The sequence below is a fragment of the Anolis carolinensis genome, chromosome 4, assembly GCF_035594765.1.
Source record: "Anolis carolinensis isolate JA03-04 chromosome 4, rAnoCar3.1.pri, whole genome shotgun sequence".
Taxonomy (NCBI): Eukaryota; Metazoa; Chordata; class Lepidosauria; order Squamata; family Dactyloidae; genus Anolis; species Anolis carolinensis.
The window spans coordinates 213,210,465-213,237,444 of NC_085844.1; the positions used below are offsets into that span (position 1 = coordinate 213,210,465).

Sequence of the window (26,980 nt, forward strand, 5' to 3'; positions counted from 1 at the left end):
ATCTCAAAATTTATTGAGAGTGGTTTTGACTTTGCTTTCTTCTGAGGCTGAGAAAGTGACTTGCCGAAGGTCACTGAAAGTTTTGTTTTTTAGCATGTTCTTGGGTCTTTATGTTTGTGTGGTTTGAAAATGACACAGATGGGTAAAACAGTCACTCAGCATGGTGCTATAGTGCACAATTCTTGAGGAAGAATTAATGTATTAATTTGAAATGTTATAAATATTTTTATATGAAGTCCAATTCATCTGCAAGTCTGTTTTGCCCCTGTTGACAGAGAGGTTGAAAAGAAATCATTTGGAAGAGTGAGCAAGATCAGTGATAGGATTCTGTTGACCAATCTGTAAAACACAGAAACCAGTAAGTCTTCTAGAAAAATGACTACAACAAGGAATACCATCTACCAAGTTACTAATCTTAGATCACATAAAGCCATAGGCTTGGATGGTCTCTTAGACAGGCTGCATTGAGCAGTAGGTCCAGCTACAGGTGGGTGTACATTTTTATATCAGTTCAATAAGGTTTTAACTGGAGGGTCCTAGACACACAAAGACTTACCAAGGCATTGGAAATGCCAAGAGGCAGCTGATAAGATGATGACAAACCTGTCCATCAAGGAGAATAAAAAGTCTTAATGTATGTGCAATCTGTGCCTCTGGAAGATATTCTTTTGACTTGAGGAATTCAAGGAACTTAATCCACTTATAAGCATAGGAATGCTGAGCAGATGATTTGTGTGCCACATCCAGAATGTGTGTAACAAAGGCAGAGAGAGGAGACATAAACCTTGTAAGCCATGAACTTTGTGGTCTGAAAGTCTGGATGTCTCACTTTCCGTTCTTGGACCTGTTTGCAGCTAGCAGATTTTTGTGAGTTCACAGATGACCACTTGAAAAGCTACAGTTACAGGTAAGCAACCTGACCTTACTTGAAGAGGTATTGGTCCAACTTTGATTCCCAAATATCACCTTTTTTGGTAGTATAAATGTACCCTGCTACTACATCAGACTAGTCACTAAAACAGCTTTCAAAGGTTTTTCTGGGACAGACATACCAGTCTTCATTGCCATGTGATAATAGAGGCTGTCACTAGATGGCATTAATACAGAAAGTTTCAAAGGCACCCTGTTACTCTTTCTCAATTTAAAGGAAGGGAAGAATGGGAAAGGATGGAAAAATTGTGTTCCAAAAATGTTGAGAGTGCTGTCTTTCTCAAGCCTAATTCAGAACTATTTTACTAGTATTGTGATAAAAATCATAACAATAAATGAACCCTCACTAGATCTCCATTCCCTGGAAGCAAGAAGGGCACATAAGAAATTTCAGACCTCCTGACTCCATCCTGTGTTTTCATTTGGACTATTCTGCTAGGCAGTGAACCTCACTCTTGTGATAATCCTTTCCTAATGTACCCATATACTTGACAAACTGGGCAAATGGGTGAGGCATCACATTTTACATACCGTGTTTCCCCGAAAATAAGAGTGTTTTATATTAATTTTTGCTCCCAAAGATGCTCTAGATCTTATTTTTAGGGGATGTCTTATTTTTCCATGAAGAAGAATTCACATTTATTGATGAACAAAAAAATGAACATTTATTGAATATTGTACAGTAGTTGTCATCACAAACCAGCATAACCAGACAAACTGTGAATCCTATCAATAATGTCTTGTTACTACCATTATTTCCATGTACAACACCCTATGGTACGTACATTTACCAATCCTGCATGCTCTGGTATTCTGTTCGTTGGCTATGCTTCCAAACAAAAACTTTGCTAGGTCTTACTTTCAGAGGAGGCCTTATATTTAGCAATTTAGCAAAACCTCTACTAGGTCTTATTTTCTGGGAATGTCTTATTTTAGGGGAAACAGGGTAATTTTCATGCAGTGGATTTGAAATAAAGGCTAAGAAACATTTATGCTACTTAGTATTCAGTAACCTTGAAAAGATTGTCTCCTTCACTAAGACCACCTCAGGCAACATATTTTAATTCCCTATCTGTTTATCCACAGAACATATCCTATGAAAACAGAACATATCCTATGAATTCAACTCAGAACACAGGTGTCAATGTTGAGAAGGAACATCAACAGTTTTAAGATACACTGATGATATATTACTTGCAGAAAATAGCAATAATTTGGAAGGACTACTGGTGAAAGTTAAAGAAAGTGCTAAACAAACAGGGTCACAGTTGAATGTAAAAGAAAAATAATGACCACAGATTATCTGCATAGTTTTAAAGCATGTAACAACGCTCCATGCAGTCATGCCGGCCACATGACCTTGGAGGTGTCTACGGACAACGTCGGCTCTTTGGCTTAGAAATGGAGATGAGCATCAACCCCCAAAGTCGGTCACGACTGGACTTAAAAGTCAAGGGAAAACCTTTACCTTTACCCATAAAGTATATAACAAAGACACTAAAACAATTTAAATATTTCATATTCTTTAGTTTAGTTATTTTCTTAAATGGAGACTGTAGTCAAGAAATCAGAAGATAAAACCTGGGAAAACAGCCATGAAAGAATTTGATAATATCCTCAAGTGTAATTACATATAATTAAATACCAACACCCAGGCTATTGCATTTATGATTTCTATGTATGGCTGTAAAAGCTGAACAGAGAAGAAAGAAAAGTGAAGAAAAACAATTCATATGAAACATAGTGTTGGAAAAAAGTTTACTTTAAAAAAATAATCTTTATTGAAAGTTTTAACAGTGAAAATATAGTTTAAAAAATAAGGAGAAGAAACAGAAATAAAGTGGTATTGGAGTAAACGGGATCAAGGTATTTTGGGGTGTTTCAGGGTAGGTATATGGGATAGGTCAGTGGGAAGGGAGAAAGGAAAAAAAGAATGAGAAAAAGGGATTATCTTGTCTTCCAATCTTCTTTGTGTTGTTGGAAAAAAGTTTACTGATATTGTGGGCTGCTTTTTTAAAAAGACACATGGCTGAGACTTAGAGCAAATCAAGCCTGAACTTTCAGTAGAAACAAAGATGGCTAAACTGAGGCTGTCATACTTCGGTCATAATCATGAGATGCTGTGTCTCATTAGAAAATATGACAATGTTCGGAAAAGTGGAAAGCAGTTGGAAACAAGGAAAATCAAGATACTACAGGTGAAAACATCACCCTGAGCTTGCAAGATCTTAGGAAGGTAGTGGATGATCATAGATACTGGAGAGATCTCATTCATAGAATCGCCATAAATTGAACTCATCCTATGAGGACTCTGAATGAGAGACTTCCAAGATCTCTTACGATTTCACAGAAGATAAATGGGGAATAGTGCTCATGGAGATTTCAGTATCTTTTACAAAGATAATTTGACTAAATTTGGGTATGTGCATCTTTAGTTAAAGGAATGTAGGGTTTCATTTGTTACTGCATTTCAGGCAATCAAATATACGCTTGTTCTGGGTTTTTCTCGTTGCTTCCCATCCCAGTCTCTCTGTTGACAAAATAGTATATAACTGCTATGATTGTGAAAGGAACATATTTTAAAAATAACTTTACCAGAGAAAATCCTATCGAAACAATGAACTAAAAAACACAGAAGTTACCTTTATCATTGACACAAATTAGTCTGGGTAAAAGTCTTATGATGGTGTGAATCTTGGACTGCCTTTATCAGGATTGGAGAGAACATGTTTTGTAAGTCGTCTTCCTCCCTAACGCCTTATATTCTCCCATTAACTTGCCTGTCTGCTCCCACTAAGCTAAGGTCCTTGAATAATGGAGAGAGGTGAGGTCGGCTGTAACCTGATTCAACTACGCTGCATGCCTCTCTGGCTCTTTTCAGCTTTCATTTTATCTGCTCCCCTGCTCTTATCCTGCTTCAGTGGGATCAGGTTGGTTTATTTTCTTTGTTAGCTGTATGTCAGAGAGCGCCTGAGGCTGCAACATGATGCGGCCTCTAATTGGTCACTCAAAAAGCTCCTGTAATGCACAGCGTAAGAGCTCCAGTGGAGGCCATACTGTTCCTTTCTGGAGGCTGTTGAGCCGCACTTGTTGACATCCCCAGCAACTCCCCACCCTTCCTCCACTGAACACTGTGCACAAAGGTGTCTTTTTCTGCTTGGATATAGAAGCCTGTATTTTCCATTGCTGCTTTCTCTTGGTTCAGGCCTGGGACATCTGTGCTGGAAGAGGACTGGGATTGGAGCTTCTGCTTTGGGGGATGGAATTATCTGGGAGACATGCCGCAAAGTGAAAGAGAATTGCCCAGGTATGGTACCTGTACAGCTTGGAAATGTTAGTTTGGAGTTGGGGGAGGGAGGTAATTCTGCTAAGGGACTCCAGAGTTGTCATGCAAAAAGGTAGCTTTCCCAGATTCTTTTCCAATGCCACCTGAGACGTGGCTGCCCTAGACCTTTATGACGAGCAGAGAGTCACCTAAGATATGGTTGCCCTAGACCGTTATGACAAGCAGAGGGGTACCCAAGGTCACTAAAGAAGCAGAAACGCTGACAGCCAAGAAAGTTCCTTCTTGTCGTTTCAGATATTCATTTCAGGTAACACTCAGAAGAATTGGAAAAGGAGCCAAGTGCCTTTCAGTCTCTTAAGGGCTGTGGGCAGTGAGCAGAGCTTACTCTGTGCTGCTGTCTATCTCACCAGGCTAATTATAATGATTAATTATGAATATTACTCATGCAAAATGCTTTTACTATAAGTTGAGTATCCTTCAGCAAAAATTCTGAAATCCAAAATATACTAATATTGTCCACATAGGTGACTGAGATAATCCCCCATTGGCTTTCTGATTGTTCAATATACACAAACTTTATTGAGTGCATACAATTATTAAAATACTATTGTAGGTATAAAAATATTTTCAGGATATGTATAAGGTGTATAAGAAACATAAATGAATTTAATTTTTACATGTGGGTCCCACTTCCTTCATGCAAATATGTGCAAATATAAATATTCCAAAATAAAAAAACACCTGAAATCCAAAATGCTTTTTGTTCCAAATATTTTGGATAAAAGATATTTAAACTATATTGCAAATTAATTCATTATTTTTTTATGTAGATCACTTCCAAGATTTGTTATGATTTTCCTACCTTTTTATTATTTAATCAGAGTGATGGAATTTAATTTAAGGTTAGTAAAGTTCTCAAATATTACTTACTGAACAGAAAAATTGATACCACAGATAGAGATAACATGAAAAAAATAGAGATAGGTTCCTGTACCACTAAAAAGACAAACAGGTAATCAAGGAACAGAATTCAAAATGATCTTAACAGATTAGAGAGATGGGCTGAAACTAACAAAATGAAGTTCAACAGGGACAAATGCAAGATACCCCACTTAGGCAGAAAAAATGAACAGGGGATGTCTGGCTCGACAGCAGTACTTGTGAAAAGGATCTTGGAGTCCTCTTGGACAACAAGTTAAACATGAGCCAACAATGTGATGCGGCGGCTTAAAAAGCCAAGAGGATTTTGGCCTGCATCAATAGGAGTATAGTGTCTAGATCCAGGGAAGTCATGCTCCCCCTCTATTCTTCCTTGATCAGACAACACCTGGAATACTGTGCCCAATTCTGGGCACTGCAATTTAAGGGAGATGTTGACAAGCGATTTCCCGCCTTCTTGGCAGGCGGTTGGACTGGATGGCCCATGAGGTCTCTTCCAACTCTATGATTCTAAGTTTCCACAAATATTTTATCCAAAGCTAAATGAAACACACACATGCGTAATGAAACATGCGAGTCAGGTAAGCCTTGCATAAGTAAGCAAACACTTAAAACCTTAGAGATCACTGAAAGCTCCTTTAAAAATGCATTATTTCACCAGCCTCCCTTTTTCATATGATTTCAGTGGCCAAACCTATAGATCTATGTTTATTTTACACATGCTGCAGGAAATGGGTGGTTTATCTGATCCCCACCATTTTCTCTGTTTTGCTGCCTATGTACTCAAAATTTCTGGCAGTTGTTCACCTTACCTGTTCTAGGCAGGCTCACACTACGTAAGATCAGATAGTATTCTTTCCAGCTCAAAGGGACAAAAGGAAATCCAGCACAACTTTAAAACAGATGTATGTATTATCATGAGTTTTTGTGTACATCAACCCACTTTCTCAGATGAGCTAGTAGTTCAGGTGATCTTCTGTCTGTACATCAGCATTTCCAAAGCCTATAATTGTGTATATGGCTCTGACCAGGCATGTAGCCGGGGGGGGGGGGGGGGCTTGAGGGGCTTCAGCCCCCCCCCCCCCCAATCAAAATCCTGGCTATGGGCCTGGCACCGACCGTATTGTTCTAACAATCATGAGTGAAGATTTTCAGATAAATATGTTTACAGTTAAGTTCTCAGAAAGCCATGGAGAGTCAAAGAAATAATCAACAATAGAAGAGTTGCATTTTTCTTGGTGACAAATCTAACTTTTTTCTATCTGTGGAAGTTTTTGGTCCTTGCATTGTAGGCCAAGGATATTGGGGACACAAGTCCATTTTCCCTGTTTTCATAGCATTTCTGCTCTCATAAAACCTAAGTTGGTGCTTTTCTGCTTGCTCTCTGAATTGCCCTGGCAACTGGGTCACGTGAAGTGTCATGGTAGTTTCAACTTGCTGTTGACAATAGTAAAGAAAAAGCCAGGTTCCAGGTTTCTGCTTATGCACCAGCCATCGTAATACTGCTTATGTTTATTTGTGTAATTGATATGTTTGCATGTATTCAGAAAAAAAAGCTAAAGATTTTTATTCTTCTAATTTTATGTCAATTTTCAATATAGGAACATTAGGCAGTCTGGAAACATGATTCTGTGATAGTTATCTTGCTAATGTGGCTTTCACCTTTTACATATATTTGGGAGTGCTATATTGGCCATGCAGCAAAATACAACAAAATCACAAACTGAGATACCTTTATTGGTCCAACTCTAAGGCACTTAATACATTATGCTAAATTTCAAGGCTTCAATGATACTTCATCAGGAAAGAAATGTTAAAAGAAAAATAGTCATGAAATTACAGTCACAGGCCTAAGTTTTGTCTTAGGATGTCGTCAATTAAGTCTCTTTTGTTTCGTGTGAGGAGCGACTTGAGAAACTACAAGTCATTTCTGGTGTGAGAGAATTGGCCGTCTGCAAGGATGTTGCCCAGAGGACGCCCAGATATTTGATGTTTTACCATCATGTGGGAGGCTTCTCTCATGTCCCCACATAGGGAGCTGGAGCTGACAGACAGGAGCTCACCCCACTCCCCAGATTCAGACTGCCAACCTTTTAGTCAGCAGTCCTGCCGGCACAAAGATTGAACCCTTATATGAAAGCATTTCAAGGCATGTAGAGGCCACCCCCTTTATTGGCCTTATGAGGAGGAATGACACAAAACAATAAAAGTCAGGTACAGTAGAGCAGGGGTCCTCAAACTTTTAAAGCAGAGGGCCGGTCCACAATCCTTCAGACTGTGGAGGGGCCGAATTATCATTTGGGGAAAAAAACGAACAAATTCCTATGCACACTGCACATGTCTTATTTGTAGTGCAAAACAACAACAACAATGAAAGTACAATACAATATTTAAAAATGAAAACAATTGTAACCAGCATAAACCTATCAGGATTTCAATGGGAAGTGAGGGCCTGCTTCTGGCCAATGAGATAGTCAAGTTAATTAGGATTGTTGTTGTTGTGTGTCTTCAAGTCATTTCAGACTTTGGGTGAGCCTAAGTCTAAAATTATTTATTTATTCATTTACTCTATTTATTTATTACATTTATATCCTGCCCTTTTCACCTCGAAGGGAACTCAGAGCAGCTGTATGTACATCTATATATATAAAAAGGTAATGAAATTTTGGCCTAGGACAAAACAACAAAACTACACATCCCAGAAACACTAAACTTGGCAGCACAACCCCTCATCCATGCCTCTACGTTCATACAACAAAAAGAAAAGAAAAATAAAGTCCTAATTAGAGGGAGAGGAATAATTGTTTTTATCCAATTGCTGCCAGTTAGAAGGCTAAGCTCCACCCACTTGGTCTCCTAGCAACCTACTCAGCCCAGGGAACAGGCAGAGTTAGGCCTCACTTAGGCCTCTTCCACACTGCCTATAAAATACAGATTATCTGATTTCCCATACCAACATACTTCGCCACAGCAACGTGTGGCTGGGCACAGCTAGTACAATATATTATATTATTAGCATAGCACAATATTAGCATTATATATTACTATATTGAACTATACCACTATACTGTAATATTATATGTAATATATATCATATAATTAATATTATTATATGGTATTATTAGTATTCTATTGTATAACATTATATTATTATCAATATTATATGTATATACAATATATTATTTAAAATGATATAAAAATATTATATTATAAAACTGAGGGCGGGAGCCAGGTAAATGACCTTGGAGGGCCGCATCCAGCCCCCGGGCCTTAGTTTGGGGACCCCTGCAGTAGAGTCTCGCTTATCCAAGCTAAACGGGCCGGTAGAAGCTTGGATAAGCGAAAATCTTGGATAATAAGGAGGGATTAAGGAAAAGCTTGCCAAAGGAGCCAGTGAGCGAGTGGGTTAACGGGGAGAGCCACAAAGGCCCTCCCTGTTCACCCGCTCACTGGCTCGGCTCCTTCGTCACACCGGGGTTGGCAGCACCAGTGCCCGGCGTGGCAAGCCAGTGAGCGAGTGGGTGAAAGGGGACGGTCTTTGTGGCCCTCCTCCTTAACTCGCCTGCCTTCCGTGGCTTGGCTCCTTCACCACGCCAGGGCCGGCAGCACCAGCGCCTGGCCTGGCGAAGGAGCCAGCCAGCAAGCCCGCCCTCCGTCCCTCGCTCACTCACCCGGCTGGGTTCCGGCAGCACCAGGATCTGGCAGGATGAGTGGGGGGGGGGGGGAGGAATTTGGCTCGGATAGCCTGGACGCTCGGATGAGCGGTGCTCGAATGAGCTGAGCTTTATTGTAATATAATTTCAACTCCGTTAGCAACAGAAAAATAACTTCACAGTCATAATCCACAATTAACTGAAAGAGGCAGATTATAAATCTTTTAAATAAACAAGGCTCAAAGCCACTTGTTGCCAGTAATGCCTTTTTTCTGTAACACATTATTTTACAAATAACATCACAACTGGAAATGTTGTTGCTTATTTCTAAGTTTAACAGTAGCATATATAGGCTACCTTTTTTCATTACATCGGGGAAGCTAAAATGTATTCTTGGGGCATTTTGAGAAGATTCTCATCTTCCAATATTGGACAGTTTTCTTTCATTCTTTTAACTGATTTCTTAAACCAAAGGAACCAGGGAACTAATCATTTATAAACATAAATTTCTTCCTCATTCTTAATCAAGTCTTTTGTTAATTTAGAATTGAGATTTGGAGTAAACAAACCCAAGGGATTTTCTTACCCAGTAAGACATTTAAGAGTAATGCTTATCTCCTTCTAACTGAAGGAAAATAAGAGGAAATAAAGTGACTTTATCCATGATGGGAATTGTAGTCCAACATATGTGAAGTGAACCAGGTTATGTGGCAGGAGAGATTAGTCTTGTGCAAAATAACTTGTGTACATGTTCTAGAGATATTGAAATGTATCGATCTTCTTCCTGTTTAATGTCTCCAACCCACATATAGGCTTTTTCTTCTATATGTATCAGATAGAACAGGCATGGGCAAACTTGGGCCCTCCAGGTGTTTTGGACTTCAACTCCCACCATTCCTAACAGCCTCAGGCCCTTTTCTTTTCCCCCTCAGCGGCTGAGTTTTTTCATTCCAGACTTCTTCTGCAAGTTCTGTTATTTTCTCATTCCTTCAAGTCCTTTCCCTAAAGACGCCAGAACCAAGATTGCATTTACATTGCAATGCCATGGTGCCATCCTTCAAAATTCTAAGCTTCATTACTTGTTGAAATCCTTAAAATTATTTACTGGGGAGGCCTATTCATGGACCCTGGAATGTGGAAAACAGGGAGGGCTCAGTCTCTTTCCCCAAAGAGCCCTTTTTGAAATGATCAAGCAAAGCTGGGCTGCCAAGACTCTTATGAAGTTGAGTTGAATAACCAGTTTGAAGATACTAAATAACCATTAAAGATACCATGCTATCAAAATGCTGTAACTCTTGTCCTAAAGAGCAAGAACAGTACAGTGCAGACACACACTACTTCAGGAAGCAAGACCTGGAAATCTTTAATCAACCTTTGTTTGCAAATTTCCTTCCGACCTTCACAGAACTGGTGTTGTAATGCTCCTGTTGCCGGACCTTTTCAGAGTGATCCAGACTTGCAAATTGTGGGTTCTGCGTCGCCTATGACATTTGCATTGCTTAATACTTTGCATAGTCATGACACCGGCAATGGATCTGAGGACTAGACACAATAAACTAAACTGAACCAGATACCCCAGGTAAAGAAAGCATTGCTTTCCTGAAGAGTCTTATTTGACATGGCAGAAATCTCCCATTAATAGCTGCCATTTAAAGGTTATTTGGCTTGGGGACAGGAACTTCACTATTAGCTTTTTTATTCACTGAGATGCAGGAAAAGCTACAGTGAATATATGGATGCAGGTTTGGAAGGGCATTCCCCAGATGAATGAAAACATTTCCACATTGCACTCTTGCTGTACAATAAAAAGTCAATATTTAATAAATTCATGCCCCTTCTTAAAATTTCTCTACATGCATAGCTGCTTCAAATTAATTTTGCAGTTCAATGTGTTCTCAAAGGCTTTCATGGCCAGAATCACTGGGTTGCTGTGAGTTTTCCAGGCTGTATGGCCATGTTCCAGAAGCGTTCTCTCCTGACGTTTCACCCACATCTATGGCAGGCATTCTTAGAGGTTAGGAGGTCTGTTGGAAACTAGGCAAGTGAGGTTTATGTGGAACAATGTCAAGGTGGGAGAAAGAGCTCCTGTCTGTTTGAGACAAGTGTGAATGTTGCAATTGGCCACCTTGATTAGCATTGAATAGCCTTGCAGCTTCAAAGCCTGCCTACTTCCTGCCTGGGGGAATCTTTTGTTGGCAGGTGTTAGCTGGCCCTGGATGTTTCCTGTCTGGAATTTCCCTGTTTGCTAAATGTTGTTCTTTATTTACTGTCCTGATTTTAGAATTTTTAAAAATACTGGTAGCGGGATTTTCATGGTTTCCTCCTCTCTGTTGAAATTGTCCACATGCTTGTGAATTTTAATGGCTTCTCTGTATAGTTTGACATGGTGGTTGTTAGAGTGGTCCAGCATTTCTGTGTTCCCAAATAACATGCTGTGTCCAAGTTGGGTCATCAGGTGCTCTGGTATGGCCGACTTCTTTGGCTGAATTAGTCTGCAATGTGTTTCATGTACCTTGATTATGGGAGGGAATTAGGAAAACGAGGGGGCATCTACATTGTAGGATTAATGCAGTTTGACACCACTTTAAATACCATGCCTTAATGCTATGGAGCTATGGAAGCTGTAGTTTTAGAAGGTCTTTAGCCTTCTCTGCCAAAGAGTGCTGGTGCTTTATCAAACTACAAACTAGAGCAGACTGTGACAGTCTTTCACATTTTACTTAGCAGGTTTATTAACTGCTGGTTCTGTTATTCTTATCTTTATTATCCTTATTATCAGTTGGATTGTGAGGCTTACTCAACACCACACCTTTTCAAAATAAGATCAATATTGTTGTCTTTTCTCATAACAGTTTAATGTTATAGCCATGATCTAGCATTTTGATCTATAAAGTTGTCATCTAAACACTCAGGCTGATGCAAGAACTGTTAACATGAAACTGGAGAAATCCCATGCCCTATCACATTGCTGCCTCTTGTTTATCACTCCCACGCCCTTTCATCTGTCAGGGCGATGGGTTCAGTGCCTGCTGATAGGGTGTGTTTCAGAAACATGTAAGAAGGGGAAATGGGTGACAATGAAAAATGGACCCTTCAACCATCCAGCACTATAACAAACACAGTACTTTTCTTGAAATACTATTATCCCACTCTTCCTATCCCAAAGAGAAGTCACTGTTTTTAATTTTTTAACTTCAATCCCCTGTGAGTTTAAGTGAAGCAAAAACTGGACATACCCAACAATGGTGTATAGTGATGAGTGATTCCTGTTGCAATCTGAAATATTGAGGTATGGTTTTAAAATAGAATTGTTTCTTCCAGAGATGAAAACTGATAGGAGTGGTTTCAGTTCAACACAGTCAGCTGCACTTTTATGGTCTCCTTGTGGGTTTTGCTGTAGAACATCTGTGGCAGACTGTGAAGTGTTGGGATGCTGCAATGACCCTGCTTGGAAATTTAGGGAAGAGTACCACCTCCCTCAAAATGCCCTGCCATGCACAAATTTTAAACATTTTACTTAAAGCCCATGTCTTGCCTAAAAGGCCATTTTCTTTGCTCCATAAAGGGAAAGGGGGGAACTTTTGCTACACACCTCTACAGCTATAATCCCAGGAGAGGCCTTTTTGCAACCAAAAGGGACCAGAAGTGACCACCGCATTCATCTCTAGGATGACATGGGAAACTGGCCTGTGGAGGACACTCACCTCTCAAAACTATTTCAGCTCAGACTAAAGAAACAGCTGTTTAACATTGTCCACAGATGGTGCTGCTTGTCACCTGAGTGTTGAAAGGGAGTTGAGGTCCATCTACTTATAAGTCTATATTGCCCTTCAGGAGCCAGGTGTTAACATCAGGCCTAATATCATTTCTGTCATCACCAACCAAATTATCAGAAAATTGTGGTGTTTGTGTAGCTTCTGCTAATGTTTGAAGGAAGCAACACAAGAACATCTAATTAGGATCTACTGATATCGACACTGCCGAGGTGTGGAAAGACCTAAGTGACTTGAGCATTAATTGAGAGTTTCTCTTCATTAAATATTAACACTACCAGTTGTGTTACATGTTAATTGATATCTGTTATCTACCTATTATCCATGGAAATTGCAGAATCTTTTCACCACAATCTGGCCTACATCCAGTTTTAATCAGAATGCATTCTGATGGACTGTTCCTAACTTATGTATATATGGCTCACTGTCTAGTCTTTTCTAGACTTTACTCAAAATTATTTGTTGCACTGGGGGGTTTTTTATGTTTTTGTTTTTGCTTAACAAACTAATTTAAAAAAAATAACGATTGCTAGGAAAAATTGCTGAATATAACATAGCTGTGATTAACTATTATGGCTCCAAGAAAGGGCACTGCTGAATAATAGGTTAACTACTTGTATAGTATTTCTATTTAACTGCTCCAGCAATGCTAAAGGGTTCTGTTGTGGAGACAGTCTAAAACACCATTTAATGCCTTCATATATCTTTAATTAAATGACAGAGCAGAGTAGAGAGACAGAGGTCTTATATACATTCCAAGCATTTACCTCTCTAGTATTCATATTGAGGGTTGGAATATCTGAAAGGCACTAAATCTTCTCTGATTTTAGAAGCAGGGCTACCCTGGTTAATACTTGGATGGGAAACCACCAATGAATAACAGGTGCTTAGGCTATATTTCAGAGGAAGGAATCAGCAAAACCATTTCCTTGTCTAAAAGAACCCTATGAAATTAATGGAATCACCATGAATCAATAGGCAACTCAAAGGCACAAAAACACACACATTTACACTGAACTGGAATGCTTACATATAGATGTCCTCAGAAAACCACTGGGTGACCTTGAACAAGTCACCCTCTCTCAGCCTCACAGGAAGACAAAGGCACATTCTCTATGAACAAATTTGCCAAGAAAATCCTCTGATGGGTCTGCCTTAAGTTCACTGAAAGTTGAGAATGACCTGAAAGCACACAATAACAACAAAGGGTTTTGCTGATTTCCTGTCTCTTCTTCCTTAATGAATTTCCTGAGGAAGTCAATAAAATGGGAGAAATTATTAGAGGATTCAGGAATAGTAAAAGGAAATATGAGGGTATCTCCCCTAACATATACACACACATTCTTGAATGATGTGATATCAAGAAGTACCCTGCATTTGATTGACACTACTACTCTCCCAGTGCTACAAACAGAAGCACTGTCCCAGTGCTACAAACAGAAAGCTATACGATAGCTTTCTGTGTGTCATACGCTTGACAACAGCATACTGACTGCCTTCTCTCATTATTTCCAATCAACAGAGATAGGAAAAAATGGTGCATGAAAAACAACACTTAATGTGTGCATAACAAAAGGGAAGAATTACCAGCAACAAATGCGTTATTAAATTGGCACGCATGGACAAGTTTGACAACGTGGTAGAGAGTTAAATAACAACATAAGGTTACTTCTTGTTAGTGAAAGATTATGGAAGCTTTGAATTACAAAGAGCTTCTTGTTGCTTAGAAGAGAGATCACAAGCCTAATTTTGTTCCAGGATCAAAGCTAAACTTTAGAATGGGTTTATTAATCAGCCTCATGAAATAGTAAATAGGCTTTGCCCATTATGCTAACAGTAAATTACATTTCTAAGTCCTGTTTCTTCACCTGCTTTCTGTTTCTTTCCATTTAGTTAACATTCATTTCAGTGAAGTTGTGTCCATTAGCTGTTTTATTCCATGCTTTTTATCTGCTGCCTTCTGAGACCAGGACTGTTATTACCTCATTTACAAAAATGTATTGAAGAGAGAGTGAAAGCTCTTCCCTGAAATATTCTTCAGACAATACCAAAGTTGTGCAGAATATAAGAAGAAAAGGCTACCTTCTTTGCTCAGGGAATAGGAGTCCCCAGAAATCAGGAACTTTTATGTTGGTTTCACGGTCAATTCTAAACTATGTGTTGATTATTATATTATTATTTCCAGAAATAAGCAATACCTACTAATGCAAAGAATCACAGAAAAAGATTGAAACCTCTGGAAAACTTTCTGCTAGGTGCTATCATATGATGTCTAGGATTTTTCTGAACAGAGGACATCTAGTATGACCGGTCAAACATGATCGGTGTGTGCCTATTCCATCTTTTCCCCCCCATTAAAGACAACACAGAAGGGTCAGAAGTGCAAGACAATACTATCTGAACCTCCTGTAAAATTCCACAAATCAAGGATGACTATTACAAGTTAACATGTTTGGAAGCACTTCTAAAACATGCCATGTTATAAATATTGGTACAAGTAAGCCACATTTATGTTGTCCTGAGAAAGTTGATCAATCAGTAGGAAACTTTCAGAATAGAGAGCAGGGTGTGTTCAAGTTGGAAATGATTTATACTTTCATTATACACTCTGTGATCAGGAGTTTGTCTTCAAGTTAAACAAAAACTCACCTTTATCAAAGCTGTCATTTTGGCATGATGTATATCCATGTGTGATGTCACCTCACTACAGTTATGCGGAAGAAAACCCACCTAAACCTTTGGACCATACTAAATTTGCACAACATCACTGAGTCCCACCTAAATGAAAACTTTATACACAAGGCACTATCGTTTATGGCATCTTATGTCAATTATGGCAAAAATAAGTTAATAATTAAAAGCTCACCATAAAGCTATGTTAGAATGCAAGTACTTGTACATATGAAGTTTTGGTATTTATTCCATGTACTGACCAGGCTGTGTTTCAAAGTTTACTGGTGAAAACTAGCAATGCCATCCTTAAGTGTAAAGCTTGCACAAAATGTACTTTCCAGACTAAAGATCCCCGTAGCTGTCTGAAGATCTGGGGAGATGTGCTAGTTATATGGTAGTATTGCACTTTTAGATTCCAGCCCTTGTTCAGTTTACCAGGCATTCATCTGGTGCAGGAGACATTGTCTCTTTCATAATTTTATTGCTTTATAATTGCCATTCTTGCCCCACACATATCTGGGTTTTTTAAAATAAAAAATATACAATCTTTCAATTTTGTTTTTTTAATGGTTTGGAATGGTTTTTTAATGGAAATTTACCCCAGCATCGTAAACTGTGTTCAGACAATACAAAGGACTTGCTGAACTTCTTCATATGGTGCAGTTTGTGGACACATCTTGCATAATCAGCCCATTCTCATTAGAAAAATGCACCAAGTCATTTTGTAGTAATTGATTTCTCCCCCCTTTCACATTTCCTATGCTTTTTATCTTTTACAGAGTAAAAGGCAAGTGACACATCTTTCAGTCTTGCATTTGCTCTACTAGGCCCAAAAGGCATCTTATGCATTGTTAATAATTGGGCTAAACAAAGGATGAGTGAAATCTATCTTCAAATTATATAATTTTATTATGGGGGTCCCATTAGAAACCAAATAAATAGAAAGGTCTTACATGTCTACACGACATGGTCATAGCAGTCTGATAGCACTTTAGCTGCAATATTAGCATCCTACACAATCCTTCACTTCACTTCACTTTATTTCTTAATTAGTCGCTCTCCACCAGAGTGCTCCGAGTGACTTACAATTTAAAATATAATTCCACAATAGAAAACATTCATCATAAAAACATTCAACATAAAAACATTCAACCTAAAAACATTCAACAGTGACTATTTGGCAAATTAGATCTGATTTACTTAAATGCACAACCAAACAGCCAAGTCTTGAGCGCTTTTCCAAAAGGTTGCAACTCCGACATTGCGCTAACATATGGAGGCAATGAGTTCCACAGAACTGGAGCATAGATCGAAAAGGCTCTACGCCTTGTGGCTCCCAGGCGTACCTCCCTTGGGCCTGGTACGTATAGGAGATTTTCCTGGGAGGATCGAGGTGACCACTGATGGGAAAAAGGAATGAGGCGGTCCCTAAGATATAATGGTCCTTGGCCATTTCGAGCTCTAAATGTCAGGATCAGTATCTTGTAAGAGATCCGATGTTCTATTGGTAGCCAATGCAGTTGTTTCAGAATTGGTGTAATATTGGCTCTTATAGATGATCCCGCTAGCAGCCTGGCCGCCACATTTTGGACCATTCAGATCTTCTGGGTTTTTGTCTTATTTGCCCTACAAATAAGATATGTGTAGTGTGCATAGAAATTCTAATCCTGGGATTAATAGTTTGATTATGTGCTAGGAATTCTTATCTAGAGAGTTCTACTGCAGCAGTTAAGTGAAGTATCCTATTGCTGCACAACGATAATCTTAATTACCTTCCTAAAGACTCACAGTAGTTGGAATAGTATCATTGATACAACTGTGGACATGCATCTAGTCTTCCACTCCTACAACAGGGGTCCTCAAACTAAGGCCTGCAGGCTAGAGGTAGCCCGCCAAGGTCATTCACCTGGCTCCTACCTTAAACTTTAGATTTAGGATCGCCCTAAGTCTGAAACGTCTTGAAAGCACACAACAACAACAATCTGAATTAATTTGACTACCTCACCAACCAAAAGCAGGCTCACACTTCCCATTGAAATACTTGTAAGTTTATGTTGGTTAAAATTTTTATTCGTTTCAAATATTGTATTGTTTATTCATGTTTTTTGCCCTACAAATAAGATATGTGTAGTGTGCATAGAAATTGATTCATGTTTGTTTCAAACGATAGTCTGGTCCCCCAACAGTCTGAGACACCATGAACTGGCCCTCTGCTTTAAAAGTTTGAGGACTTCTGTCCTAGAATAATCTCATGGTAGGTTTAGAATTATGCAAGTCTTTGTTCCCATTATTATTGTTATTATTAATAATAGTAAAGTCTTAAGGGCATAGTTGGGCTGCAGGAGGCTAATTGGCACCCTGGGAGGGATAATTGTCTCCACCTCTACTTGTCACCTTTCCTTTTTTTTCACCCCTATACCTCCAGTGCACTCAGTGTCATCTTCATCCATGAGCATGCTGGGGAGTAGCCCAGGGGTCTCATGAACATGGGGCCCCATTTCTAATATATGCACAGACCAGAACTGAACACTAATAATAAATTGAAATCCACAAGCATGTGGACAATTTCAACAGAAAGGAAGAAACCATGACAATTAACAAAATCTGGCTTCCAGTATTTAAAAACCCTCTAAAATCAGGACAATAAATAAAGAACAACACTCAAAAGACAGGGGAATCCCAGGCAGGAAACAATCAGGGCCAGTTAATCACCTCCCAACAAAGAATTCCCCTAGGAAGGAAACCGCTTGGCTTTGAAGCTGCAAGGCTTTTCAAAGCTAATCAAGCTGGCCATTTGCAACATTAACACTTGCCTTAGGCAGACAAGAGTTCTTTCTCCCACCCTGGACATTATTCCACAGATATATAAACCTCACTTGCTTTGTTGTTTATTCGTTCAGTCGCTTCAGACTCTTTCTGACCTCATGGACCAGCCCGCGCCAGAGCTCCCTGTGGGCCCTCACCCCCAGCTCCTTCAAGGTCAAGCCAGTCACTTCAAGGATGCCATCCATCCATCTTGCCCTTGGTCGGCTTCTCTTCCTTTTTCCTTCCATTTTCCCCAGCAGCAGCATCTTCAAGCTTTCCTGTTTTCTCATTATGTGGCCAAAGTACTTCATCTTTGCCTCTAATATCCTTCCCTCCTGTGAGCAGTCAGACATTATTTCCTGGAATATGGACTGGTTTGATCTTTTTGCCGTCTAAGGCACACTCCGAATTTTCCTCCAGCATCACAGTTCAAAAGCGTCTATCTTCCTTCGCTCAGCTTTCCTTATGGCCCAGCTCTCACATTCATAGGTTACTACAGGGAATACTATTGCTTTAACTATGTGGACCTTCGTTGCCAGTGTGATGTCTCTACTCTTCACTATTTTATCGAGATTGGTCATTGCTCTCCTCCCAAGAAGTAAATGTCTTCTGATTTCCTGGCTGCAGTCTGCGTCATCTTTGTGCCTATAAATACAAAGCCTCACAACCTCTGAAGATGGCTTCCATAGATATGGGCAAAACGACAGGAGAGAATGCATCTGGAACATGGCCATACATCCCGGAAAACCCACAGCAACCCAATGCTAGTTGCCTCACTAAAGGACAAAACTCAGGGTTCCACAGCATAGAGCTAGGGTAGTGAAAAGTGGTGCCCAGGTGCATAAAATCTACAGTGTAGATCAGGCATGGGCAAACTTGGGCCCTGCATGTGTTTTGGACTTCAACTCCCACAATTCCTAACAGCCTACCGGCCTGATGACTTCACCTTCTCTGTCTTCTTCTGAGGCTGATGTGGCCACGCTCCCAACCCTCCCCCTGGATATTGTATATTATTTCTAGCACCCACTTTTTACTTGATAGTCAAGCGGTGCTTCTTACAGGTCAGAGCACCGTCCAGGGTAACTCCCAAGTGTTTTGATGTGCTGCAATACTCCAGTAGACTTTCTCCCCAGGGTATCTGCAGAGCTCCAGATGCTTGTCTGTTCTAAAGGTTTTTTGTTTTGTTTTTTCATGTCAGGAGCGACTTGAGAAACTGCAAGTTGCTTCTGGTGTGAGAGAATTTGCTGTCTGCAAGGACGTTGCCCAGGGGACGCCCGGGTGTTTTTTGATGTTTTTACCATCCTTGTGGGAGGCTTCTCTCATGTCCCTGCGTGGAGCTGGAGCTGATAGAGAGAGCTCATCCGCGCTCTCCCCGGGTGGGATTTATTTATTTATTTATTTATTACAACATTTATATCCCTCCCTTCTCACCCGAGAGGGGACTCAGAGTGGCTTACAATAAACACACATATAAAAATTATACAGTACACATAAATCAGATTAAAATTATTAATTTACATCAACATTCATAAAAACATTCTAAAATACAAATGGACATGTACAGGTTCAAAAGACTGGGTCTGTCAATTGGGTTCTGGCATACATAATAATTGGTGCTGCTGATTCTTATTTGAAAGCCTGGCCCCACAACCAAGTTTTAACCATCCTACGGAAGGATAGGAGGGAGGGAGCCTGGCAAACTTCACTGGGGAGGGCATTCCATAGGCGGGGAGCCACTACTGAAAAAGCCCTGTCTCTTGTCCCCGCCAGCCGCACCTGTGAGGCTGACAGGACCGTGAGCAGGGCCTCATCTGATGATTTTAAGCTTCGAGATGGGTCATAGAGGGAGACACGTTCAGACAGATAAGCAGGATTCGAACCTGGCAGCTTTCAGATCAGCAACCCAACCTTCAAGTTGCAAGGCTTTAACCCACTACGCCATCGAGGGCTCCTAAAGGTGAAAAGCACAAGTCTGTTTTAAATGGCTTAGGCGTCTGCTGAGTAAGAGCACCTAAAGCTTCGGAGAGCTTCTGTTCACTCATTTCAAAGCTCCCCACTTGGGCGGTGATGGCACGATCGTCAGCATAGGTGAAACTCTCTGTCCTTCTGGCAATGGCTGGCAAGTTTGCCCCTGCCTGATGCCTTCATCTTCTCCGTCTTCTTCGGAGGCCGATGTGGCCACTCCCCCGACCCTCCCACTGGAAGGCTGCAGCCGAGGAGGAGGAAGGAGGCGAGGCGGCGGCTGGGCTTTGCTGGGCGGCTCTCGCCTTGCGCCTCCCGGGAAGCCGCGCGTGTGCTTCGGGGCCCTGGGCTGGGTCCCCCGGTGGCGAGGATGCGGCCGCCCTGCTCGCCTGTCCCCTGAAGGTACCCGGGAGCCTTGACCTCTTCTTCTTTGCAGCCGAATGAACGCCTTGGAGGCTCCGGCTGGGGCTTCTCTGTTGCCGCCGCCCCTTTCCGAAGGGGGAGAAGGTCCTCCGCTTTCTTTCCGGGAGAGGAAACTTCCGAGACTTTCTTCCGCCGAGCAGGTGGCTGGCGGTCAACACAGAAAGGAGGCTCGCTATCACTATTATTATTATTATTATTATTATTATTATTATTATTATTATTATTATTATTATTATTATTATTATTATTATTATTATTATCAGGAGCCATCAGGACGCCTGACCTGGTTCAGCGCAGGCATCGCTCCAAGGTCTGGGCTCCTCGCTTTCTCTCTTTCCTTCCTCCCTTGAAACCAGAGCCGTCCCACACGAATTCCCCGAATTTGTCAACCCCCGAAGAAGAAGGGAACGAGGTCTCCCTCCGGAATGCGCCTGCTGTTTAGAAATAACCGTGGCCCCCAGCTCCTTTGGGGACAGATTTTTCCTCCCACGCCTTTCTGACCCCTCTCTGCTTCCTTCCCTCCCTCCCTCCCCATTGTCTTTCTCCCTCGCGCTGCCGGACGCTTCTGGTTGGGGCACAATTTTCCAGGGCATCTCCATTGTAGAGTTAACGCAGTTCGACACCACTTTAGTTGACATGAGTCGATGTTATGGAATCCTGGGAAGTGTAGTTTGGGTTTTGTTTTTTGTCCTGTCAGAAGCAAACCGAGGGTACAGGAGATTCCACCTGAACATCAGGAAGAACTTCCTGACTGTGAGAGCTGTTCGGCAGTGGAACTCTCTCCCCCGGGCTGTGGTGGAGGCTCCTTCTTTGGAGGCTTTTAAGCAGAGGCTGGATGGCCATCTGTCGGGGGTGCTTTGAATGCGATTTCCTGCTTCTTGGCAGGGGGTTGGACTGGATGGCCCATGAGGTCTCTTCCAACTCTACTATTCTATGATTCTATGTATTTAAAAACACAAAGTTACAAACTACTAAATGTCTTTAGCTGGCCACTTGGAGTGCCTCTTCTGTTGCTGTAAGAAGGTCCTCCATTGTGCATGTGGCAGGGCTCAGACTGCATTGTAAGAGGTGCTCTGTGGTTTCCTCATCTCCGCACTGGCATGTCGTGGACTCCACTTTGTGACCCCATTTCTTAAGGTTGGCTCTGCTTCTCATGGTGCCAGAGCACAGCCTCTTCAACGTCTTCCAAGTTGCCCAGTTTTGTGTGTGTCCGGGAGGAAGTCTCTCGTTCACTATCAACCATGGATTGAGGTCCCAGGTTGTAACCTGCCACTTTTGGACTCTTGCTTGCTGAGGTGTTCCTGCAAGTATCTCTGTAGATCTTAAAGCTATTTCTTGATTTAGGGCGTTGGTGTGCTGGCTGATATCCGAACAAGGATCGGCCGGAGATGTCACTGTCTTGGTTGTTTCATTATTGGCTGCTACTTCCCAGCAGATGTCAGATGGTGCAATACCGGCTAAACAGTATAATTTCTCCAGTGGTGTGGGGCACATACATCCTGTGATAATGCGGCATGTCCCATTAAGAACCACATCCACTGTTTTAATGTGGTGAGATGTGTTCCACACTGGGCATGCATATTCAGCAGCAGAGTAGCAAAGCGCAAGAGCAGATGTCTTCACTGTATCTGGTTGTGATCCCCAGGTTGTGCCAGTCAGCTTTCATATGATATTATTTCTGGCACCCACTTTTTGCTTGTTAGTCAAGCAGTGCTTCTTGTAAGTCAGAGCACAGTCCAGGGTAACTCCCAAGTATTTTGGTGTGCTGCAATGCTCCAGTGGGATTCCTTCCCAGGTAATTCTCAGAGCTAGAGATGCTTGTCTTAAGGTGAAAAGCACACATCTGTGTTTTAGATGGATTAGGCATCAGCTGGTTTCCCCTGTAATAGAAAGTAAGAGCACCTAAAGCTTTGAAGAGCTTCTGTTCAACCATTTCAAAGCTCCCTGCTTGGGCGGTGATGGCACGATCATCAGCATAGATGAAACTTTCTGTCCCTTCTGGCAGTGGCTGGTCATTTGTGTAGATGTTAAACATTGATGGAGCAAGCACGCTTCCCCTGAGGCAGGCCGTTCTTCTGTTTTCGCCATCTGTTTCTCTGGCCCTGGAAAACAACAAAAAAAGCTCCTGTTTTGTAGCAGATTTCCTATGAAGTGGGTGAAGTAGTAGTCCTTTTATAAGTTTTTCCCAGGAGAAGGCAATGGTTTACAGTGTCATAAACTGCTGACAGGTCTATGAAGACAGCTCCTGTAATCTGCTGCCTTTCAAACTCATCTTCTATGTGCTGAGTCATATTCAATACTTGTGATGTGCAGCTGTTGCCTTTCCTGAAACCAGCTTGTTGTGGAATCAAACATGGGTCTATTTTTTTCCATAATTCTATGCAGAATAAATCTCTCCAGAACTTTGTAAAGATGGTACAACAAGGAGATTGGTCTGTAGCTTTTTGGATCATTACAGTCTTCGCCTGGTTTCAAAACAGCTATGATTCTTGCTTTCCTCCAGATTTTGGGGATTTGACAGGATGCAATGCAGTTGTTCATCAGCTTCAGCAGCCAGCACCTTGCTTTTTGGGCCAATGTTCTTAATTTGTTCCATCCATAGATCATCCAGGCCTACTGGCCGTTAGGAATGGTGAGAGCTGAATTCCAAAACACCTGGAGGGACGAAGTTTGCCCATACCTGGGTAGATACTCCCTCTGCTTCCTTTCTGTTTCTCTGCTCCTTGGTGCCACCTGCAGATTTCCCACCTTTAAGAGGAAGCTCAGGGCCCTTCCAGACAGGCCTTCTATCCCAGGATCTGTTTCCAGGTTTTCTGCTTTAAACTTGATTATATGAGTCCACACTGGTAGATAATCTGCGGTAAAGAGAAAACCTGGGATCAGATCCTCAGTATAGGGCCTGTCTAGAAGTGCCCTCAGGGGACTGGGAAGTAGAGAGGCTGGACTCTCTATTATTCAGCCAAAAGCAAACAGCTCCTGGCACAATTGAGATACCATGGGGAGGCGTCCTGGCCAAATACATTTGAGGACTTTGTCCTGTGTTTTCTTTGTGGCAGGTTTACATTCTCAAGTGTAAATAGGAGCTGTTGCCCATGTCTGATCTGGTTAGTACTTGGAAGAAAGTCTACCAATGAATACCAAGTGCTGCGGGTAATGTTTCAGAGGAAGAAACTGGGAAAGCCACCTTAGCTAAGAAAACCATATGAAATCCATGGAGTTGGCATAAGCCAACAGGCAATTTAAAGGCACATGCACACACGGGTTGCACTGTGAACATGAATGAATGAATTTTATTATTATAGTCACAGGACCATTGAGTTGCATTTAATTCAGGAAGATTTATGCTCAGGTAATTTGACACAATTATTATTTCTCTTTAATTCTTTTCACTTTCGGGTAACATTAATCTTCTTCACCGAATTTCTGAAGCAATTGGAAAACATTTTCAGGAGCAGAGCTGTGAAGGTAATCTGAAATGTCTTCTTAATTTTGCCCTTTGTTTAATCTGAATGCTGGTTCAGATTAAAAATATACCAATGAAATTGAACAAAAGAACCTTGTGTTGGTTTTTAGCATATACATTTTAGGAATTCTGTGGAACGTACTTGTTGGTGCATGTTCACCTGCTTTTGCTGTTATTTGGGCCCATTTCAAGCGGGTTTCAGGCTTGATTCTGGCACAGAAACCATTTCAATCACCCTGCATGATGGCCTCTGTCAGATGACAGAATTGGAGTTTAAGTACAGCTGTTGGTTCTCCTTGATATCTGTGGGGTTTCTTGAATATCATCAGTCATGGAACCCATTCCAATGGAACTTTGTATTTGAGTTGTGAGTGGAGTTCTGCTTTGTAGTGGCTCAATTCCTGGTCAGGTGATCATAGTTTCCTTGTGTACGCCTTCCCTAGCACCTTAATGGAACAATAGTTCTTTTATCTACCTCTCCCCAATTGCATCTGAGCACTTTCTTTGGCCCAGTTCTTTTTAGGAGCCAACCCAGGAATTTATCAAAGTATGTTTATTGTATGTGACCTCATTTGTTTTATGATTTGTTTTACTGTTGATTGACTTGTTTTATCATTGAGTTTTTACATTGTCTGTTTTGCCTGGACTTGGCCCCATGTAAGCCGCCCCAAGTCCCTTCGGGGAGATGGGGCAGGGTATAAAAATAAAATTATTATTATTATTATTATTCTCCAAAAGCTTGAAGTTGTCCAATCACATGAATGTTGGGGTTCTGTAGAGGTCCCGACCAAATGCTAAGGACATACCTACAGAGTTTTGGAATGCATTGCCGTAAGTATTCTAGTGACATACAACTCTCTCTTCCTTTTATCTTCATCAGGTGGGATGGTAGATTATTCTGAATTGGTGCCTCGTCATAACAGTAGATCAGATTAAGAGCCAGGCAGCTGAAGCTCACTCCTTTAAGGTGCCGTTAAGGTGTATTTCTTCTAAATTGTTCTGAATGAGGTTGCACAGAAAAGTAACATTTCCAAGCCAATGCTGAAGTGTCATAGCTGGGTGTGGCACTGTATCTGGGTGAATAAATGGTTAGATATTGTGGGAGCTGTGGTTGTCTGTGGACACATGAAGGAACGGGTTTTACATGCTTTCCAGTCTTTACCCTTAAGTGGTTCTTCTCTCTAAATTGTATGTAAACTGGACTTGTACATTGTGTTGCTTCTGTTGTTTCTGAGTAAACATGCAGAGGGATATTTTGAAGGATGCGTTAAAGTATCAAAGAGTCCCTCTGTAGTTTTGAGGCTATAAGAATGATTAAATGTACAGTACTATTGTAATTAATATTTTTATTTATTGTTCATTATTTTATTTTATTTTATTTCTATGCCATTATTCCAAAATAGTCATTTCACACAGATAAAAGGGGATTTTTATTTTTTTAGAACTGCTCCAAAACACAAATCTTCCCAATCTGGCTTTGGATTCTAAGGAAAGTTCTGCCCAGTGGTATGTGCTTTAACCTAATATTTCATCTACTCAGCACTAGGTCATCCACCCAAGCATTTAGTGTCATGTGAATGACTGTTTTTAAATGTAATCCTAAGGTCACTTACTTGATTAATCCAATAATAATTTATGTTTTATGTTACATGTGGCATAGGAAAATTATCTGAGGGTGTGCACCAAACTAGGATAGCTACTCTTGTTTTATTATTTGTTTAATGTTTGTCACAGTGAGGTCACAGTCAGAAAGGCTGGAATATCTTTGTTTGAATTTGAAGTTTTAACGGGTACAGGCTTGGGCAAGTTTTTGTGTATCTACAGAAAATGCAAAATGAAATAAGTTGTCAGTGTTGAAAATCACTGGTACATAAAAAAAAACACAGTAGGAAACAATAAGGCTTAACATCCAAATCCAAGCCTGCCAAAGAATTTGTCCTGTTGTTGATTCTTGAGGCTAAATTGTGATGAAATGAGACAATCAAATTATAGGTATTTCGCCTGTTGCCTTAACAGAAAATCTAAGGAAAGTGTAAGATTTACCTAGTAGTTTAAAGAGCAACACTCACAAGGCAATGAAATTACCACCATTTTTTATATACTGTGCCTGGGTTTGGGAATATGTTGAGGGATGTTGTAATGTTCAGTGGGCTAGAGTTTAGTTTCAGGATCCTCCTCCCCACCCCACCCCCAAATGGTGAAGTAAAATGGTATCCCTGATATAAAATTGCAAAATCAGGGTTTACTCTTTTATTTAAAAAATATTGTCAAGCTGTGGATGGTTGAATCTGTGCATGCAGAAACCATGGATCTGGAGGGTTGCTTTTATTTAAATATTCAAACTTTACTTCTTATGTTACCTGAAATGCTATCAGTATAGAAGCTGTTGTAGCACAAGCCCTTCTTTGGTCACGATTTAGTTTAACAGAGCCTTGGAGTATGGTGTCAGCAATTCTTCCTTGCTTGTTGCTCACTTGGATTAATTGCTTTCTTACCTAATTGTGTTTTTTCATCACATCACAGATACTGCTGTCAGGAGTTGCTGTACTTAGTTTAAATGCAGTTTAACACCACTTTTATGCCATAACTCGATGCTATAGTATAGGCATGGGCAAACTTCAGCCCTCCAGATGTTTTGGACTTTCACTCCCAGAAATCCCAGCCAGTTTATCTGCTATTAAGAATTGTGGAAGTTGAAGTCCAAAACACCTGGAGGGCTGAAGTTTACTACTCAGGCCATTGGTGGTTTGTTCAATGGTTGTTTTATATTTTGTTATGTCTTGGTTATTTTACACTGTTTTATTATGTTTTATGAATTTAATGTGTTAACTATTTTGATTGGGCTTGCCCCCATGTAGGCTGTCCTGAGTCCCCTTGGGGAGATGGAGGTGGGATACAAAAATAAAGTTTTTATTATTATTGTTGTTGACACAACATTTTATGACACAGCAAACAAGATAGATATGTTGGATTCCGTATCACAAAATCACAAGTCGAACACTTCCCAAGCGTTTAGGACTGTGTGATGTATTTTTGGATAATGCATACAGATTCCAGTAGGGTGGCCTTTTGC

The 26,980-nt window shown here is 40.8% G+C and overlaps 1 protein-coding gene across 5 annotated transcripts in view; it reads left to right on the top strand.

Moving 5' to 3' along the window:
- Positions 1-639: 639 nt before the first annotated feature.
- Positions 640-26,980, top strand: part of LOC100556708 (alpha-1,3-mannosyl-glycoprotein 4-beta-N-acetylglucosaminyltransferase C) — a 52,965-nt gene continuing 26,624 nt past the window's right edge. Inside the window, exon 1 of one of the 5 annotated variants that reach the window (XM_016993383.2) lies at positions 640-4,237. Coding sequence is in view for 2 of the 5 variants with exons in the window: in XM_008110033.3 (XP_008108240.2) it covers positions 20,198-20,423 (226 nt within the window). In the remaining 3 variants the exon portion in view is untranslated. Of the gene's footprint in view, positions 4,238-20,182; positions 20,424-20,651; positions 20,755-21,439; positions 24,455-24,638; positions 25,096-26,980 lie in introns of those variants that run through there. The other 4 variants (XM_008110033.3, XM_016993386.2, XM_062979713.1 and 1 more) reach the window with 4 other exon arrangements.